The sequence below is a fragment of the Narcine bancroftii genome, chromosome 2 (genome assembly GCF_036971445.1).
Source record: "Narcine bancroftii isolate sNarBan1 chromosome 2, sNarBan1.hap1, whole genome shotgun sequence".
Classification (NCBI taxonomy): domain Eukaryota; kingdom Metazoa; phylum Chordata; class Chondrichthyes; order Torpediniformes; family Narcinidae; genus Narcine; species Narcine bancroftii.
In genome coordinates this window covers 108,032,807-108,054,158 of record NC_091470.1, presented here as the reverse complement: position 1 = coordinate 108,054,158, position 21,352 = coordinate 108,032,807, and the positions used below count along the sequence as shown (strand labels likewise).

At 40.1% G+C, this 21,352-nt stretch overlaps 1 protein-coding gene across 10 annotated transcripts in view; it reads right to left on the bottom strand.

Annotated features, from left to right (window-relative positions):
- The window catches only part of LOC138754115 (phospholipid phosphatase 5-like), a 36,926-nt gene extending 17,086 nt beyond the window's left edge, over positions 1-19,840 (bottom strand). Inside the window, exons 1-2 of one of the 10 annotated variants that reach the window (XM_069917950.1) lie at positions 19,792-19,828; positions 18,413-18,577 (exon numbers count right to left, since the gene is read on the bottom strand). Coding sequence is in view for 3 of the 10 variants with exons in the window: in XM_069917944.1 (XP_069774045.1) it covers positions 19,223-19,284 (62 nt within the window). In the remaining 7 variants the exon portion in view is untranslated. The other 9 variants (XM_069917944.1, XM_069917949.1, XM_069917952.1 and 6 more) reach the window with 9 other exon arrangements.
- Between the last annotated feature and the right edge of the window lie 1,512 nt (positions 19,841-21,352).

The following is a 21,352-nucleotide window of genomic DNA, read 5'->3' as shown; positions in this document are numbered from 1 at the left end:
TACTTATTAATACTCCTCTAATTCACCCATACACAGTCCATAACTTTCTATGTCTTGGCAATCCAAGTGCCTGTCTAGCTGCATCTTAAATGTTATGAGTATCTGCCTCTGCATTTCATTTACAGGTACACCCTGACTTACGATGGGGTTCTGTTCCAGGACTTGTATTGTAAGTCAGAAGTATCGTAAGTTGAAACAATTCTGACATCCCTATGAAGCACCTGAGTACATGTTCTGACATTAAGTGTCACACAAATATAAATTGATGTCTATTAACCACAAATTTTGTATGGTAATTGTCTTGAGAATATCTTTTTTATATTTACTTTGGTAAGGTACAAGGAGAAGAAGGAAGGATGAGTGTGAGGGCAGTTTTCTGCTCCCTTTGTCACATGTGGGAAGTCATGGAGTCTTCTAGCCTCCCAGATGTCCACATGTGCACCAAATGTGCTGAGCTGCAGTGTCTAAAGGACCATGTGCTGCAGCTCGATGACCTCGCCTTGGTCACACCTGGCCCATGGGAGGAGGTGCAGTGGGTTACTGTTAAGAAAGAATAAAGAGAAAAGTCAGGCTCCAGAGAGCATCTGAGCTTGAAATCCTCAGAAATAGGTACTCCTCGAGTACTGAGGAAGGGGATAGTCAGGCTAAGTCAGGCAGAGGTGTAGGGTCAGCCTCTGTAGCCCAGAAAGGAAGTAATAGGAAGAATAGTGCAATAGTTATAGGGGAGGCGGATGGACAGGGATTTTTATGGAAGAGATAAAGAAAACCGGATGGTGGTTTGCCTCCCTGGTGCCAGGATCCAGGATGTGGCTACACGAGTCCAGAATATCCTAAAGGGAAGAGCCTGAGGTTGTGGTTCACGTCAGTACCAACGATATTGGTAGGAAGGAAGAAGTGATCCTGCAAAATGAATATAGGGAGTTAGGCAGAGAGCTCAGAAGAAGGACCACTAAGGGTGTGTAATCTCTGGATTACTTCCTGTGCCACGCGATAGTGAAGGCAAAAATAGAGTCAGGTGGAGACTGAATGTGTGGCTGAAGGGATGGAGCAAAAGACAGGGTTTCAAGTTCTTGGACCACTGGGACCGTGTCTGGGGGAGATGGGACCAATACTGTAAGGATGGGTTATATCTAAATCCCAGAGGTACCAGTCTCCTGGCAGGGGCGTTTGCTCGGGCTTTAAACTAGTAAAGTTGGGGACAAGGGTTCATGTCAGGGAGGAGAGCAAGAATAGAGTCTTTAGGCAAAGAAAAAAGGCTTTTTCACACAATCTGGAAGTGGAACAGCGGCAGGTAATAAATAGTGGCCATAGTAACAATTGTAGAGAGGGTGAGAGGCAGAAAGTTAAAGTTGGAAGATCTCCAAGATGCATTTATTTCAATGCAAGGAGTGTGGTAAACAAGGTGGATGAACTAATGGGGTGGATTGACATGTGGCATTTTGACAGGATTTTGCTGCTTTAGACATGAGAGAATTGGCGGGGTGCAAGGGGGAGGTGTGGCGTTGCTTGTCAGGGAAGATACTACAGTGGTGCTGAGGCAAGATAGACTGGAGGACTCATCACGCAAGGCTATGAGTTGAACTAAAAAATAAGAAAGGTGAGGCTATAAATATAGGGGAATATTATAGGCCACGAAAAGAGGATAGGGAACTGGAAGAGCAAGTGGGCAGGGAAATAACTGAGATGTGTAGTGGAAACAGGGTTGTGATAGTTGGGGATTTCAATTTTCCTAACATTGATAGGGAAACACAATCAGTGAGAGGCAGGATGGCTTAGATTTTGTACAATGTGTGCAGGATTGCTTTTTACAGCAGTATGTTGAAGTGCCTACTAGAGGGGAGGCAGTGTTAGATCTATTGTTAGGGAACGGAATAGGGCAGGTGACGGACGTGTGCATTGGTGAGAACTTTGGATCCAGCAATCATGGGTCCATTTGCTTCAACTTAAATATGAAAAGAGATAGGTCAGGTCCAAGGTTGAAGGTTTATGAGTGGGGGAAGGCTAGATTTGAAGAAATGAGAAGGGATTTGCAGAAAATTATATGGGCTGGTCTTTTTTCTGGAAAGGATGTAGAGGAGATTTGGAGGGTATTTAAAGAAGAGATATTGAGAGTACAGGATCTTTATGTGCCAGTCAGATCAAAAGGCAAGGCCAAAAGTCTAAGGGAAGCATGGTTTTCTGGAAAAATAAGGAAGTTGGTTCAGGATAAGATGGGGACATTTACTAATTTAAGAAGCAAAAAAGTATGATTATTACATAGATTGTAGAAAAAACCTGAAGAAGGAAATTAGAAAGGCAAAAAGGTATGAGGTGTCAATAGCCTACAAGGTAAAAGTGAATCCAAAGGGTTTTTACAGATATGTGAATAGTAAAAGGAGGGTTAAGGATAGAATAGGACCGCTGGAAAATGGGAGCAGTGAACTGTGCAAGGAACTGTATCAAATGGGAGAGATATTAAATGACTTTTTCTCATCTGTGTTCATGAAGGAAAAGGACATTGGACTATGTGAGATAAGAGAGGCAAATGGCTTAGTTGTGGAAAAGATAGGGATTAGGGGGAGTCACGTGATGAGTAGTGGCCGGACGGTGAACTCCAGCCCTCTCCAGAAAAGTCAAAAAAAACAAAGGAAAACACAAAGGCACAGAAATAAAAGTTAAAGAAAAGTGAGTATAAAGGTGGAAAGAAGATGGCGACAAAAAAAGAAAAATCGAAATCAACGATAAGAAGAGAGGAAGAGAAGACAACGGAGGAAGAAGGAGAAGGCCTTACCTGTTCGAAGAGGCCCGCGGTGGAGAGAGAAACCCGTTCCCTCAGGTCGGTAGAAAGTGGGCTACAAAAATGGCTCGTTGAGCCGAGTAAAAGTGCGCAACCGCGCATGAAAAAAAACACACCGACGGGAGGGGTGACCAGCTGGGGAGTCGATCTCCACAGCCGGTAACGACAGCTGCAGAACACCTGCAGCAAGAAGAGAACACAGAAGACAATGAAAACAAGAAAGAAGAGAAGAAAAGGGCAACAAAGAAACAACAGATGGCCAACCCAGAGGAAGAAGAAGAGGAAGAGGAAGAGTACAGTGAAATAGAAGAAGAAGGGAAAGGCAAGATAAAGGATATACTTTCTCTTATTAAAGAATACATGGAGTCATTTAAAGAATGGCAAACACAGGAATTTAATGATTTAAGAAGAAGAATAAACAACACAGAAGAGAAAATGAATAAAATAGATATGACCTTAACAGAAATGGGAAAGAAAATGGACAAGATGGAAGAGCGGGAAGCAGCAGTAGAAATGGAGGTAGAGGACTTAAAAAAGAAATTAGAGGAATCTAATAAAAAAGTTATAGAGACACAAGAATTGTTAGCTCAGAAAATAGATATAATGGAAAATTATAACAGAAGAAATAACATAAAGATAGTGGGCCTTAAGGAAGATGAAGAAGGCAAGAATATGAGAGAGTTTATAAAAGATTGGATCCCTAGGATCCTAGGATGTCCAGAACTACAGCAAGAAATGGAAATAGAAAGGGCACATAGAGTATTGGCCTTTAAACCACAACCACAACAAAAACCAAGATCTATTTTAGTAAAATTCCTAAGATATACTACAAGAGAAAAGGTACTGGAGAAGACAATGGAAAAAGTAAGAGAGGGCAACAAGCCACTGGAGTACAAAGGGCAAAAAATCTTCATTTATCCAGATATAAGTTTTGAACTCCTAAAGAAGAGAAAGGAGTTCAATACAGCAAAGGCGATTTTATGGAAGAAAGGGTATAAATTTATACTAAAGCATCCAGCGGTATTGAAAATATTTATTCCAGGACAACAAAACAGACTATTCTCGGATCCAGAAGAAGCACGAAAATTTGCAGAACAATTACAAAATAAACTGAGGGATGAAGACGTGTAATGAGAGTAAAAATGACCACGATTTATATGTATGTGGGTAAAGAGGTATAAGTGTGTATATGTATAATGTGCATACGTGAATGTATCCGTATTTAGAGGAAAATATAGATAGTATAGACAAGAATTAATAAGGGAAGGAAATGGAATAGAGGGAATAAGGAGGGAACTAAAAGAGTGACCTTTGTTACATTTGAAAAGTGAAATCTTTTCTGGGGGGGGCTGGGTGGGGAGGACTTGCGGTCACTGCAAAATCAGCTGACGCTTGCGAGTGAATTCGCAAACCCAAATGGAGAGGGGAGATGTGGTTGTCCGACAAGGGATAAAGGACAACTCAGGATGGAAGGGGAGATTGGGGCTAAAGAAGTTTTAAATAGGAGAATAAGGAAAATGTTTGATGTTTTAGGAATGTTGTCTTATGAAGGGTTTAAAATAAGAAAACAGAAATGGAAAAGGAGGAAAGGTAATGATGGAAAAACGGAAAGGGAAGATAAACAAAGTATAAAATGGCTACGTTGAACTATATGACTTTAAATATTAATGGAATACATAACCAAATTAAAAGGAAGAAACTGCTAAATTTACTGAAAAAAGAAAAAATTGATATAGCATTTGTGCAAGAAACACACTTAACTGAATTGGAGCACAAGAAATTAAAGAGAGATTGGGTAGGACATGTAACAGCAGCATCGTATAATTCAAAAGCAAGAGGAGTGGCTATATTAATTAGTAAAAATGTGCCATTTAAAATAGAAGAGGAAATAATAGATCCAGCAGGGAGTTATGTAATGATAAAATGTCAGATATATTCGGAGTTTTGGAATCTACTCAATGTATATTCACCTAACGAAGAAGATCAAAAGTTTATGCAAGATATCTTTTTGAAGGTAGCAAATACGCAAGGGAACATATTAATAGGAGGGGATTTCAACCTGAATTTGGATTCAAATATGGATAAAACTGGGAAAAAAATTAACAGAAAGAACAAAGTAACCAAATTTATAATTAAATCAATGGAAGAAATGCAACTTTTGGATATGTGGAGGAAACAACACCCAAAAGAAAAGGAATATTCATATTACTCGGCTAGACATAAAACATACTCAAGAATAGACCTATTTTTGTTATCAGCTAGTATGCAAGATAGAGTAAGAAAAACAGAATATAAAGCTAGAATACTATCGGACCATTCTCCCTTAATATTGACAGTAAAGCTAGAGTACATCCCTCCATGAATGTATAGATGGAGATTAAACCGCATGTTACTTAAAAGGCAGGATTTTAGAGAATTTATTGAAAAACAAATTAAAATGTATTTTGAAATAAATACGGAATCAGTGGAAGATAAGTTTATACTATGGGATGCAATGAAAGCATTCATTAGAGGGCAAATAATAAGTTATGCAACCAAGATGAAGAAGGACTAGAATCAGGAAACAGAGCAGTTGGAAAGGGAAATAGTAAATATAGAAAAAAAATTAGCAATGAAGAAAGATACAACTAAAAGAAGAGAATTGGCAGATAAAAAAATAAAATATGAAACACTACAAACATATAAGGTGGAGAAGAATATAATGAAGACAAAACAGAAATATTATAAACTGGGTGAAAAAATGCACAAAATCCTAGCATGGCAGCTTAAGACAGAACAAGCTAAGAAAATGGTATTGGCATCAAGGAAAAAAGACAAACAAATTACATATAATCCAAAAGAAATTAAGGAAAACTTTAGAGAATTCTATGAACAATTATACCGAACTGAAAACGAAGGGAAAGAAGGGAAAATAGATGAATTTCTGACTAAAATTGAACTACCAAAACTACAAATAGAGGAACAAAATAAATTAACAGAACCATTTGGAATAGTAGAAATACAAGAGATAATAAAAAAAATTACCAAATAATAAGACACCAGGAGAGGATGGATTCCCAATAGAATTCTACAAAACATTTAAAGACTTATTAATTCCGCCCCTCCTGGATGTAATCAACCAGATTGATGAAACACAAAGCTTACCAGATTCATGTAAAACAGCAATAATTACAGTAATACTAAAGCAAGGGAAAGATCCACTCTCACCAGCGTCATATAGACCAATATCTTTACTAAACACAGATTATAAGATAATAGCTAAACTATTAGCAAACAGATTAGCAGAGCATGTACCGAAAATGGTAAATTTAGACCAAACTGGATTTATCAAAAAAAGACGCACAACAGACAATATTTGTAAATTTATTAACTTAATTCATGCAGTAGAAGGAAATAAAGCACCTACAGTAGCAGTTGCTTTAGACGCAGAGAAGGCCTTTGACAGAGTAGAATGGAATTATTTGTTCAAAGTATTGCAAAAATTCAGTTTACCAGAGAAGTATATTAATTGGATTAAAGCATTATATAAGGGACCGTTAGCAAAAGTGACAGTAAATGGACATGTTTCAAAGCAATTTAACTTAAGCAGGTCAACGCGGCAGGGATGCCCACTATCACCTTTATTGTTTGCATTAGCTATAGAACCACTAGCAGAATTGATAAGAATAGATAATAATATAAAAGGAATAAAAATAAAAGGCAAGGAATATAAAATCAGTCTATTTGCGGATGATGTTATAGTGTACTTAACAGAACCAGAACTATCAATAAAAGAATTATATAAGAAATTGAAGGAATATGGAGAAGTGTCGGGTTACAAGATAAACGTAAATAAAAGTGAAGCAATGCCTATGAATAATGCGGATTTCTCAAAATTTAAGAAGGAATCTCCATTTAGATGGCAAATGCAGGCAATAAGATACCTAGGTGTACAAATAAATAAAAATCTCGGCCAACTATATAAACTCAATTATTATCCACTAATGAAAAAATTACAGGACGATTTAGAGCATTGGAAAGATTTGCCACTAACACTAATAGGAAGGATAAACTGTATTAAAATGAACATTTTTCCAAGGATATTATACTTATTTCAGGCATTGCCAATACAACTGACAGAAAAATTCTTCAAGGAGTTGAAGAAAATAATAAGGAAATTTTTATGGAGAGGGGGGAAACCAAGGATAGCACTAGATAAATTAACAGAATGGTATAAACAAGGAGGCTTACAACTGCCAAACTTTAAAAATTATTATAGAGCCGCACAATTAAGATACCTATCAGATTTTTATCAAACAAGGGAAAAACCAGACTGGACGAGATTAGAATTAGATAAAATAGGGGAAAAGATACCTGAACACATATTATATAAATGGGATGAAAAATTGGTACAACATAGAAGTTCTCCAGTATTACATCATCTCCTCAATATTTGGAAGAAGATTCATGTAGAAAGAAATAAAACAAATTATCAATTACCAAAACTAATATTGACGCAAAACAAGTTACTCCCTTTTACAATAGATAACCTTTCCTTTAGAGAATGGGAAAAAAAAGGATTAAAAGAATAGAAAATTGTTTTTCAGGAAATAGATTCTTATCCTTTGAACAAATGAAAGATAAGTACAATATAACTCAAGATACAGCGCTGGCATATTACCAATTGAGATCCTACTTGAAGGATAAATTAGGAAGCAGTTTGAGTTTGCCAGAGGCAAGTAACCTTGAATACGTGATTACAGATACAATGATAATCAAAAGATTTATAACAGATATGTATATTAAACTGCAAGAAAAGGAGAATGAGGAAACAAATGGTAAAACTAAACAAAAATGGGAACAAGATTTAAATATAAAGATAAAAAAGGAAACATGGGAGAAATTATGTTCTGGAACGATGAGAAATACAATAAATACGAGGCTACGTATGATACAATATAACTGGATACACAGACTATACATTACACCTCAAAAGTTAAATAAATGGGACCCAACAGTATCTGATAGATGTTTTCGATGTAAATCTGGACATGTGAGAAAGTAGAAAAATTTTGGGAAGATCTCAATCAGATATTAAATAAAATAACAGAAAACAATATACCAAAGAATCCAGAGATCTTTCTCCTAAGTAACATAAAAAACAAAAAATTTGGAATTGATTTGGAGGATGCACAAAAAAGATTTAAGATAGCTCTAGCCGTAGCAAAAAAATGTATTATGTCAACCTGGAAATTGGAAGATAATTTGAAAATACAACAATGGTATATAGAAATGAATAAATGTATTCCATTAGAAAAAATAACATATAGTTTAAGAAATAATATTGAAATATTCGAACAAATATGGGAGCCTTACATTAAATACAATAGCGAAAACCTACCAGGGACAATCATTACCTAAGTTGATGGAAGGAGAAGGAAAGAAAAGAATGGACTCAGTACAATTTTTGGTGTATTTTTGTTGAGTGACAACATTGTCTGACTGGTTTAATGTATCCTAGATTGTATACCTTAAATGGATGAGGGGGGGGGGGTGGGTTGGGAGGAGGGAGGAGAAAATTTCACTGTATATGTGTGAAAAGGAAAAAGTGTGTATCATGGCTAATGTGATTTATGGTGTGAAAAATAAAAAATTATTGAAAAGATAGGGATTAGTAAAGAGAGGGTTTTGGAGCTTCTAGGGTCAGTAAAAGTGGATAAGTCTCCTGGTCCTGATGGGATTTAGCCCAGGACGTTAAGGGAGGTCAGGGAGTAAATAGCGGAGGCACTGTCAGTGATTTTTCAATGATCACTGGAAGAAGGTGTGGTGCCGCAGGATTGGAAGGTTGTTTAAAAAAGGCACGAGGTGTCGGCCAAGTAATTATAGGCCTGTAAGCTTGACTTTGGTGGTAGGGAAAGTTATGGAGGATATTCTTAGAGATGGTGTGTATGAATATCTAGATAAGCAGGGATTGATCAGGAGCACCCAGCATGGGTTTGTGAAGGGGAAGTCATGTTTGACGAACCTTGTTGAGTTTTTCGAAGAAGTGACAAGGTGGATGAAGGTACGGCAGCTGATGTAGTCTATCTGGATTTTAGCAAAGCTTTTGATAAGGTTCCACATGAAAGATTAGAAAGGAAGGTTCAGTCACTAAGGATTAATAGAGAAATAGTAAGATGGGTCCAGAGGTGGCTGGAGGAGAGACAGCAGAAGGTCATGGTGGACTACTGTCTGTCAGGATAGAAACCTGTGATGAGCGGAGTATCTCAAGGATTGGTGCTAGGTCCCCCATTGTTCATATTTATATTAATGATTTGGATGATGGGGTGGTTAACTGGGTAAGTAAATATGCAGATGATACAAAAATAGGGGGAATGGTGGATAGTGAGGAAGGTTTTCAGGGATTACAGAGGGATTTGATTGAAAGATGGCAGATGGAATTTAATGCAAAGAAGTGTGAGGTGCTTCATTTCTGTAAAAATAATCGAAATAGGACATGTGTAGTAAAGGGGAGGACATTGTGGAGGGTGCAGGGTTCCTTGAAGGTGGATTCTCATGCAGACAGAGTGATTAAGAAGGCATTGGGTATGCTGGCCTTCATAAATCATAGCATAGAGTATAGGAGCTGGGAAGTGATGTTGCGACTGTTTAAGGCATTGGTGAGGCCAAGTTTGGAGTATTGTGTTCAGTTCTGGTTTCCAAATTATAGGAAGGATATAGATAAGGTGAAAAGGGTGCAGAGAAGATTTTACAAGGATGTGGCCTGGCTTAAAATACCGAGTACAAAGAAAGATTGAAGAGGTTAGGACTTTATCCCTTGGAACGTAGACAGTTGAGAGGGGATTTGATAGAGGTGTTTAAAATTATGAAGGGAATAGACTAGATGCAGGTAGACTCTTCCCCCTGAGAGCAGGGGAGGGTGAAACAAGAGGACACAAGTTGAGGGTAAAGGGTAAAATTTTAGGAGAAACATTAGAGGATGCTTCTTCATTCAGAGAGTGGTGGCTGAATGGAATAATCTTCCGGAGGAAAGAGTTGAGGCAGAGTCAACTCTTTCATTTAAGAGGAGGCTGAATATATACATAGATAAGAGGGGGTTAGAGGGTTATGGGCGGAGAATAGACAGGGGGAGCTAGCGGAGTTGTTTGACTAAATTGGCATGGACTTGTAGGGCCGAGACGGCCTGTTTCCATGCCATAAACTGTTATATGGTTATAATGTATTTTAACTTTGGTTTATGATTAACATACCTTTTTTTCCTCTCTCACGCAGAATTTTTCTGGATTTAATACCCCGCTCCTACTGGGAGCCCGACCATCGCAATCTATGGTTTGGCCACCCCTTCTCTAGAAGTTCCTTGTGCCTTGTTCAGAAGAGTTTTGGGGACATTCTTTCAGGAATCATCCACCAAAATGACAAAAACAATCGGAGACAGAGAGATTCTGAAAGAGGTATCAGAAATAGTTCAAGAAAATCCACTTGGATAATTTCTGACATTTCTCCCCCCCCATCCCAACCCACTGCTCTTTCTGACCATCTGATTCTTGCACATTTCTACAGGCGTAGGTGCCAATATTCACTCCATCAAGGACGTCTACAAGAGATGGTGTCTTAAGAAAGCAGCCCCTATCACCATCCAGTCCATGCCCTCTTTACACTGCTACCATCAAGAAGGAGGTACAGGAGCCTGAAGACAAACACCCAACGGCACAAGGACAGCTTCCTCCCCTCTGCCATCAATTTTGGAATGGACAATGAACCACAGACACTAGTAAAACACGAAAGTCTGCAGACAGTGACTGAAGTGAAAACACGAAGCTGGAAAAACTCAGCAGGTCAAACAGCATACTTTATACAGCAAAGGTAAAGATATGTAACCAACTCTTCAGGCTTGAGCTCTTCATCAAGGCATGAATATGCTTTCTCTTATTTCGCATTAATTAATTTTTTAAAATGTGATTTATAGCAATTTTTGAACCAGTAATGCTGCTTCAAAACAATGAGTTTCATGACAATAAATTCTGATTCTAAATTCTGCTTCAGATTTTACGCACCATTGCCTGTTACCCCCATGACTCCAAATTGTTTGAATAGGACAATAATAAATTTTATAGTGAGTTTATATTGGAAACTGGACCCAGTGAATTCAAAAGGAATATGGGAAAGGGAATCAAGATGTGTTTCATCTTGTGCAATATACAAGCACTCCAGATCCCAACTCACATTCTGGACCTTCTCCTGCTCTCTGGTCCCTGGAACCTATCACAAACTTTCCCCAAGTTCTTAATCCTCAGGATTCCAGCCCCATCCCTGACTCCAGACCCTCGCGAATAGACAGCCAACCTCATGAGTGCGTGGAGCCATGGATAAATTTATAGATTATAATAGTCAAAGAGTGGGCCAGATACCAAGATTACTGAACAATGCAGAACATAGAACCATAGAACAATACAGCACAGAAACAGGCCCTTTTAGTCTGTGCCGAGTATTATTCTGCCTAGTCCCAATGACCTGCACCCAGTCCATAACCCTCCATACCTCTCCCATCCATGTACCTGTCCAAATACTTAAATGTTAAAATTGGGCCCTCATTCACTTCAGCAGGCAGCTCGATCCACACTCCCACAACTCTCTGGATGAAATAGTTCCTCTGTTTCCCCCTAAACTTTTCCCTTTCACCCTTAACCCCTGTCCTCTGGTTTGTATCTCACCTACCCCCAGTGGAAAAATCCTACCTACATTTAATAATTCTTCTTTGCTCCAGGGAAAAAAAAAAGTCCTAACCTGTTTAACATTTTCCTGTAACTCAGCTCCTGAAGTAAAACTGAAGTAAATCTGTCAACACCGTGGTTGAAGTAAAAATACAATGCTGAAGAAACTCAGCAGGTCAAACAAACTGTATCCATAGCAAAGATACATAACCAACGTTTCAGGATTGAACCTTTCATCGAGGTACGATGAAGACATCAAGGTTCATATCTTGAAGGAGGTCTCAATCCCGAAACATTGGTTATGTATCTTTATCTTAGCTATATAAAGTACAACTTTAAATTTTTTGTTTAATTTCCAGTGGTTCTTAACTGTTTTTCTTTCCACTCTCATACCACTTTAAGTAATCCCTATGCCATGCTGCTGTGTGATTAGTAAGGCAAGTGGGAAGGGAAGGTTGAGAATCACTGCTCTAGTCCCAATTGTTACTGAAATATTTTGCTGGAGAAAAATTGTTATTGGCCCATTTCCTTTGGAGTTATGAAACCGTGCACATATCGAGTCAATTCGGGATGATTAAAGACAGTGGTTTTCAAACTTTTTCTTTCCACCCACATCCCACCTTAAGCAATCCCTTACTAATCAGACAGCACCAATGGCATAGGGATTACTTAAAGTGGGATGTGAGTGGAAAGTAAAAAGTTGAGATCCACGGATTTAGACATATAGCTCAATAACAGGCCATTTCAGCCCACGAGTCCATGTCATCCAACTTACACCCCATGGAACATTCTTGAACAGTGGGAGGAAACCAGAGCCCCCGGGAGAACGTACAAACTTCACAGGGTTCAAATCCTGGTCCTTATCATTGGCGCTGTAAAGGCATTGTACCAACTGGTACACCAACTCCCTCCCCCCCACCCACCCCCCCAATCCCCTCCCAGGCTTTGTCAGTTCTGGGCAACATCCGAGTAAATCTTCTCTGAATTATAATTTTCACTGTAATTTATCTCTTGGCAGCTGAAGTTCCCACCTTGCAGCTTATAATTAGCCCCAACTTGCTGAGCTGCTCGTTAATAACTGCAGGATTTGTATCTTGATGTGCAAACATCAAATAAAGTCAGTGCATTTGCAGGAGATAATGAGGGGGCTCAAGGACGAGCCGGTGTATATCTAAAGGCAGGTCATGTCCTGAGGACACCAGGCCTCTCCTCCCCATCCCCCCACCCCTCTCTCCCGCGGAACGAGGTCGTACATTTTAACGCCGAGCGTTGCTTCGCGTCCGTGGCCTCGCGTCCTGCCATCGGGGACCTGCCAGTTCGGAGGGTGCCGGCTCTCAGCTGCACTCACCCCACCGCCGCTCCATCCACCTGGAAACCATTGACGTGGCCGGCAGGCGAGGGGCGCCGCTGGACCTCCAACGGCAGCGCCACCTGCAGGCTGGGCGAGGCAACTTCGCACCTGTCAGGTCTTGCAAGCCTGCTACAAACGCTGGGGAAATTCAGCAGGTGAGAGTACCTGTCCTTTGAGTTTATTGTCATCAATGTAACCCGACGAAAGTCCTCGCTGAAAACCATGCAGACATAATACACATACAAACAATATATATGCAGGGCAAGTATTCATATCTGCAGATAAATAAATAAATATTGTTTCAGGCATATGAGAATATCAAATGGTTAGTGTGGTCAGTTCCTTTAGTCGTTCAGCATTCTCACTGCCCCTGGGAAGAAGATGTTCCTCAGCCTGGTGGTGCTGGCTCTGATACTCTTTCCCGATGAGAGCAGCTGAAAGATGCTGGATGAGGTCCTCGATGATTTTGCACACCTTCTTCAGACCACAATCCCTGCGATTTGGTGGGGTGCGGTGGGCGGGGGGGGAAGGAGACTCCAGTGATCCTCTCATGGTCCTCTGTACGTCAGCACTTCTACTTCCTCAGGAGTTTGTGGAGGTTTGGAATGAAATCAGAAACCCTGGCAAATTTTGACAGATGTGTGATGGAAATTCATCACGATCTGGTATGGGGGAACGCCAATACCCCTGGGTGTAAAGCCCTCCAAAAGGTAGTGGGCAGAGCCCAGGACACCACACTAATCCTCCCCACTATTGAGTGCATCTATAGGGAATGCTGCAGTCAGTGGGCCACAGCAATCATCAGTGTATGTTCTGTTCTCGCTGCTGCCATCAGGAAAGAGGTATAAACTCTAGACTAACACCACTAGGTTCAGGAACAGCTTCTCCCCCTCCACCATCAGACTCCTCAACAACAAACTCAATTAGGGACTCTTTTAAAGACTTCTATTTATGCACTTTATTTTCTTTGCTCTCCCCGGTTTTGCACAGTTGGTTTACTTTTGTTATCTGTTTACAGTTCTTTTGATTGTTTACATGCTCACGCTGTTTGCAGTTGATTTTTTTGCACTGCCAATTAGTGGTAATTCTGCTGTGCCTGCAGGATAAAGGAATCTCAGGATTGTATGTGATGTCATGTATGCTCTCTGAAAATAAATCTGAAATCTGTGGATTGACCTCCGATCCATTTCTCTGCAGCAACTGTACCACAATGTGTTGCAGCTGGCCAGGATGCTCGTGATAAAGCTCCTGTAGAAGGTTGACTTAATGGGGGCCGGAGGCCTTGCCCACTTCAGTCTTCTCAGGAAGTGCAATCACTGTTGTGTCTTCCTGACAAGTGAGGGGATGTTGAGTGTCCATGATATGTCAACTCCAAGGAACTGGGTGCTCTCCATTCTCATCATTACAGTTTAGATTCAGATTTATTGTCAGAGTACATACACAACATCACATAAAACCCTGAGATTTTTTATCCTGCTGGTGAGGCAGAAATACCACTTATTATCAGTGCAAAATAATTGTACTCAACATACACATGAAAACAAATAAAGAAATGTAAACAACGTGACTGTACAATACAGCGAAAAATCAATAAAGTGTAAGAGTCCGTAACTAAGTCCCTGCTTGAGTTTGTTGTTGAGGAGTCTGATGGTGGAGGGGGAGCAGCTGTTCCTGCACCTGGTGGTGTGAGTCTTGTGATATCTATACTTATTTCCTGATGGTAGCAGCAAAACAGAGCGTATGCTAGGTGATGTAGATCCTTGATCATTGCTGCTTCTCTCCGACAGCAGGCTTCCCTGTAGGTGTTATTGATAGAAGGGAGGGTTTTGCCCATGATGTGCTGGGCTGTGCCCACTACCTTTTGCAGGGCTTTTTTGCTCAGGGCCATTGGTGTCCCCATGTCATAGAGCAAAGATAAAGATACACAACTTCAACCATGGTGTCTGCTGATTTTTGTGTTGTTTACTTCTGTTACAGTCTTAACTCATAATCCAAGTTTATTGTCAGAATCAGAATTTTATTGTCATGTACAAGTCACAAAATTTATTTTGCAGTAGCATTAAAGTACAAACATTTATATAAATCACATTACAAAAATAAATAAAAACTGTGCAAGAAAAAGAGAAGGTACGACAGTGTCTTTGGTTCATTGTTTATTCAGATGTCAGAAGGGAAGAAGCTGTCCTGTCCTGCTCATCTTCAGGCTCCTGAACCTCCTTCTGATGGCATCAGAGTGAAGAGGGCATGACCTGGGTGGTGGGGGGTCCTTGAGGTATAGAAGGTGCTTTTTTAATACACCGTGGTACCTGTGGTGTCGCAGGCCAAGTCAACACCCCCTGGAAATTTTTCTTGTCCTGACCATTGGCTCTTCCACACCAGACATTGATGCAACCAGCCAGAATGCTCTTCACGGTACACCTGTAGACGTTTCCTAGAGTCTTCGGTGACCTACCGGATCTCCTCAAACTCCTTATAAAGTATAGCTGTTGGTGAGCCTTCTTTGTGATTGCATCGACGTGGAGGCTCCAGGATGGATCCTTGGAGATGTTGATGCACAGGGATTTGAAGTTGTTGACCTCTCCACCACTGCTCCCTCAATGAAGACCGGTTCATGAAGATGTCATGAAATTCGTTGTTTCGCAGCAGCATCACAGTGAAAATATTGGTATAAAATTACATTTAAAAATAAATATAATAGGGTAAAAATGAGAGAGTGAGGCAGTGTCTGTGGTTCATTGTCCATTCAGAAATCTGATGGCAGAGGGGAAGAAACTGTCCTTTTGCCATTGGGTGTTCATGTGCCTCCTTCCTGATGGTAGCAGAGTGAAGAGGGCACAGCCAAGGTGCTGGGGGTCCCTGAGGATAGAGGCTGCCTTTTTAAGACACCGCTTCTTGTAGATCTGAGTCCCAATCCCCTCTCTTCGTATCCTCTTTTACCGAGCTTCTGGTCAACTACCCAAATACCTCCTCATGTTGCACAGAGTTGAATTGAGATAAACAGTTAGCAGCGTTTGGCTGCATTAAAGACTTTATATACATGCAAATTATTGCAAGCAGTTCAAAGCATATTGCCACTAGTTTGCACATCAATTAAATTCACAAAGGGAAACACAGCCAGGGTCACAATCCATCAGAAATGAATAATAATAGATCATATTTATGCTGTACCGAGAAACAGTGAAAAACTTGGTCTTCCTTGCTATCCTGGCAAGTCAATGCATGTGTACGCAAGTACAGAAGATAGCACAAAATAAAAGTACAGAACAGAGCAAGTTTCAATTACTCAGATGCCAAATATATCAGGGGTTGTGAAATGTAAGAGATTTGTGCCAAGTAGATATTTTCCAGGTGGCCATTCCAAAGGAGACCATGGTCAAAGGTATGTACCGTATGTTAGCATATAGAGTGTTTGCATTTGTTGTTTTGGCAATATCGTTTAATTTAAACTACAAATGCAAACACTCCATATGGTAATATACTGTAACCTATGACCATGTCCTCCTCTGGAATGGCCACCCTAGATCAGGAAGCACCTCAAGCATATAACTGCCACACAGAATTAAACTTGAAGATTGAGAAGTCTCCTTTTAGGTCTTGGCCTTTAATAACAAAATAAATCAACTCACTACAATTGCAAGGCCACCTCTTGATAAAATGCTCTATTTTGAACCAAAGGGCATAAATTGGACATTATTTTCAATCCATGTCAATGTTACAACCAAGATATTGCACCAAAGACTATTCTTTATTCAGAAGCCTGAGAAAATTGAACACACCCCCTTATCTTTCTTCTCAACTTTTACAAATAGAAAGGGTCCTGTCTGAATGCAACAAAGTTTTGTGTAGGAACTGTTCTGTCCAAGACCACAAGGGAGACTGCAGAGAGTTGTAAATGTAGCCCAGACGATCACACAAACAAACATCAACTCTGTGTGCACCTCGCTCCCTCAGGAAAAGCTGGACATCCCTTAAAGGACCCATCCTACCCTGGTCATCCTCTCTGATCCCACCTTCCATCAGACAGAAGGTACATATTCTTGAAAACACAAATTCAGATACAAGGACAGTTTCTTTCCTGCCTTTAAATGGATCTCTCACTGGTTAAAAAAAAGATCTGCCCTTACAATACTTTGAACTGTATGTATTTCTACACACTGCACTATGTTTTTGTACCCTGCATGTCTTGGCTTATTGCACTACTCCCTACAGTGTTATTTATTTATTTGGTTATTTATTAATCTATCTGTTGATCTGCTGTATGAGTTGACTTGCCTGAATAACATGCAAATCTAAGCTTTTCATTTTATTGTAGAGTACACTTTCCAATTCAAGAGTTAAGCAATAGCCTATGCCCAATCCTGGAACAAAGGTTTCTGACCAGACAGCATGAATAAAGAATTACTATCGCTGTTTATTGTAAATAAGACATTAAAAAGTCAAGTAAAAATATCTGAAGGTCATTGCTTATGGTTTTTTATGACAGAATTCCCTTTCTCCTAAAAATTGAACCAACATTTTAAAGAAGCTGTAAATAATGCAAATACGAGAACTTCCATTGGTTGGAAAAGTTCGAAGTTGATTGATCAATTTTATATTCAGTGTACATACATGACATCATAAACAACTTTAAAATTCTTCATTCCTGTGGGCGCGGCAAAAAAAAACGTACTCAAGAAAAGGAAGAAATGTAAACAAACTGATTGTGCAATAAAGAAAATAAATTTTCAATAATAAATAATGGGCAAGCACTGTTCCCTCTCAGCTGTGGGCATGCGCGTGCACACACAGGGTTGGCAACCAGCACACAAAGGAAATTAATTTGCACACAAAGGTTAGTGACCTAAAATAATGTAGTAATTAATAATTGTACTTATTGCAAATAATCTCTTAGTTAACTAGTTAAACAAGTAGTTAATCACACTTGTATTATATTAAAATATGCCAGAACAGTTTTATTAACCATGAGAGATAAGGTTGGGCCAAAATTATCTTGAAACAATTTCCAAAAGTTTACATTTGCACAAGCATTCAGCGCGCAAATTCTTTGGTCACAGGGAAAAAAAAATTTGCACCACCTAAGACAACTAAAACTTCAAGGGAACGTAGCGTGCAAAGTAAGAGACCTTATACGAGTCTCTGAGTCTGACGGTGGCTGGGTAGCAACTGTTCCTGAACCTGGTGTTCTTGTGGGACCTTTCTTGGTGACAAGTGTGTGCTACCAATCCAATTAAGATGTCTCATTCTGAACGCTGGAAAGTGTATATGCTGAACCAAATCAACAATGAAGGATACTGATGAATGGTACTTATCCAAAGCGTAATCAGTTAAAGCTCCAGAATATGGTCCACAGGCTACAATTTACACATCATCATCACACAGCACAGAAACAGGCTCATCAGCCCTTTCCTAGATGCCTATCTCCTATTTTCCTGCATTTGAACCAAATCAGTCTATTCCCTTTCCTACACATGTTCCTGCCAAAATGCTGTTATTTTACTTACCTCTCCCACCTCCTCTGGTATCTTGTTCCATAGACACACCAAGAAGAATTTAGCAATAAGCAGAAGGAAAGAGATAAGGAAATTGCTAAATTACCAGCCAGCGTTGCCTAATCTAACATCGTGGTACTGTGTCGGCTTTTATCGCTCATTCTGCATCTGCTTTGCTTTTTCTCAATCTTCCTGCGATCACGTTATGCTGATTATCAACTTCTTTGTAATTGTGTCGTTTTCCACTTTCTGTTGCACACTCTTCATAGTTCTGAACACAGAATTATTGTTTATCAAAGAGCAACTAATCATTTGCAAGATCAAATGATCAGTCCTCACAGGGAAGACTGGCGCTGTCTGTAAAGAGTTCTCCCCTTGTCTGGGTGGGTTTCCTCCTGGTGCTCCAGTTTCCTCCCACCATTCAAAAATGTCTGGGGTTTGTAGATTAATTGGTTACGTTGGGCAACACAGGCTCATGGGGCAGAATGGCCTGTTTCCATGTTGTATGTCTAAACTTAAACTCCTTGAACACAGGGCCTCCTTCCAGACCAGGGAGCTTTCCACTCTGGGGTGTACATAATTATGAGGATAGCTGCTAGATTTGCTGCTCTTTGTGGAGCCTCGGTTTATCATTGTGTTTCAATGAGAGAGAAAGAGAGAAGAGAGGGAGAGATTAGAGAGAGAATGAGAGAGAGACAGATAAGAGAGGGTGAGAGAGATGATGTGTGTGTGAGAGAGATAGAAAGAGAGGATGAGAGAGATAAGAGAGGATGAGGAGAGAGAGAGGATGAGAGAAAGAGAAACAGATGAGAGAGGATGTGAGAAAGAGTTCCTTCTGTACTTTGGACTCTCTGCCTTGACCCCATGTCTCTTGACGTCCTGCCTTCCCACCACCATCGACCCCCTCCTCCTTCACCTCTCAGCCTTTTGTGGTCTTGACTTGGGCTCTCGAAGATAATGGTCAGTGACTCTGACCATCAAACAGTCATACAGTGAAAACCAAGCTCAGGGTACTGATGAACCAATGATCAGCTTGATGCCGACCTCCGGTGCTGATAGCGTGGAGTTTGCATGTTTGGTCCATGAATGCATGGCTTTCCCCAGGTGCTCAGTTTTCTTCCTGCATTAACGTGAGGGTCAGGAGATTAATTTGGTAGTATGGGGGGAGGGGGAGTGGGAATATGAGAGTAAAGAGGGGAATGGGATTACTCAAAATTTCAGTGACTAAGTTTCAGTCAAAGACTAAGCAAACTGGAAATGCTGTGAGAAGATGCCAAACAAGCTATTTACCTTCCAGATTCTTGCCAGAGATAGGGACAAGAGAGAAACAACAGATGAAACAGAGAGAAGGAACAATAGGTGGTGCATTTCAAGAGGAAATGTGAGAGAAGGGAGAGAGAGAGAGAGAGGGAGAGAGAGACAGAGAGAAAGAGAGAAGTACGTGAATCAGGAAACCATATGGAAATACATGATGAAACACTGCACCTCCAACTCTGCTCAGCCAGTGTGGCAGAGGCTGCTGCTTCTGTGTGAGGTCACGGTGGGGGTGGGAATATGGTGATGTCAGGGCCCACTCATGAATCCATCACAATCGGGGAGAGAAAATGTAAAGTAAGTCAACTGTTGGTGTCATACCAACAACCTTGTATATATTCAATGTTAGCAAAACCTAGGAGATGATTGTGGACTTCAGGAGGAAGTCAGGAGAACATGACCCAGTCCTCATGGAGAGGGTCATTATCTTCAAATTTCTGAGTGTCAACATGTCTGAAGATCTGTCTTGGAGCCTCCACATTGATGCAATCATGAAGAAAGCTCGCCATCAGCTATACTTTGTGAAGTGATTGAGAAGATTCGATATGTCACCATGGAGAGCATTCTGGCTGGTTGCATCATTGTCTGGTACGGAGGTGCCAACGCTCAGGACAAGAAAAACTCCAGAGGGTTGTTTACTCATCCTGTAACATCACAGGCCCCAGACTTCACTCCATCGAGGACATCAACATGAGGCGGTGTCTTAAGAAAGCAGCCTCTAACCTCAAGGACCCCCACCATCCAGGCCGCTCCCTCTTCACTCTGCAACCACCGAGGAAAAAATACAGGAGCCTGAAGACAAGCACTCAACGGCACAAGGACAGCTTCTTCTCCTCCGCCATCAGATTCTTGAATGATCAATGAACCACAGACACTGCCTCACTTTGACTTTTAGTGCGCTATTTGTACTTTTTTTTTGTAAAGTGGTTAATATGAATGTTTGCACTTTGAAGCGACCACAAAAAAAACAAATTTTGTGACTTGTTCATGGCAATAAATTACGATTCAGATCAGAATGATGGTTATCTGGTCATTGGCACATTGTTTTTCAAGGGATTTCCTGTGAGCATACTGGATGCTGAGTTTCAGATTTCACAACAGAACTACTTCATGAGTGATGAAGAGATTTGGGAAGTCAGACTTCTGTACCTTCTGTCTGAAGGTAGAAGTGACCAGGCTGAAGAGTAACTTTATGATGCTGGCTGACTTTTTTTTAAAAACTTTAAATTTTTTTTACACTATGAACCATATTAATCAAAATACACACAAACATTTCCCTCTTGAATATACACAGTGGCATTTTCTCCCCTTTTTTCCCCCTCCCTTCTATCCCTCCCTCCCTCCCACCTCCCTCCAAACCCATTAAAAGTTCAACATATACAATACAATAAACCCATTAAACAATGTCATCACACAATGAAAATAAACAAGAAAATTGTGTCATCTACTTTTACACACTGGATCAGTTCATTTCGTCTTCTTATTCTATCATTTTAGGGGGTGGAGGTCCGCGGTAGGCTCTCTCTGTTGTGTTCCATGTACGGTTCCCAAATTTGTTCAAATAATGTGACTTTATTTTTTTTAATTATATGTTATTTTTTCCAATGGAATACATTTATTCATTTCTATGTACCATTGTTGTACTCTCAGGTTCTCTTCTGATTTCCAAGTTGACTTTATGCATTTTTTTGCTACAGCTAAGGCTATCGTAACAAATCTTTATATATAATAA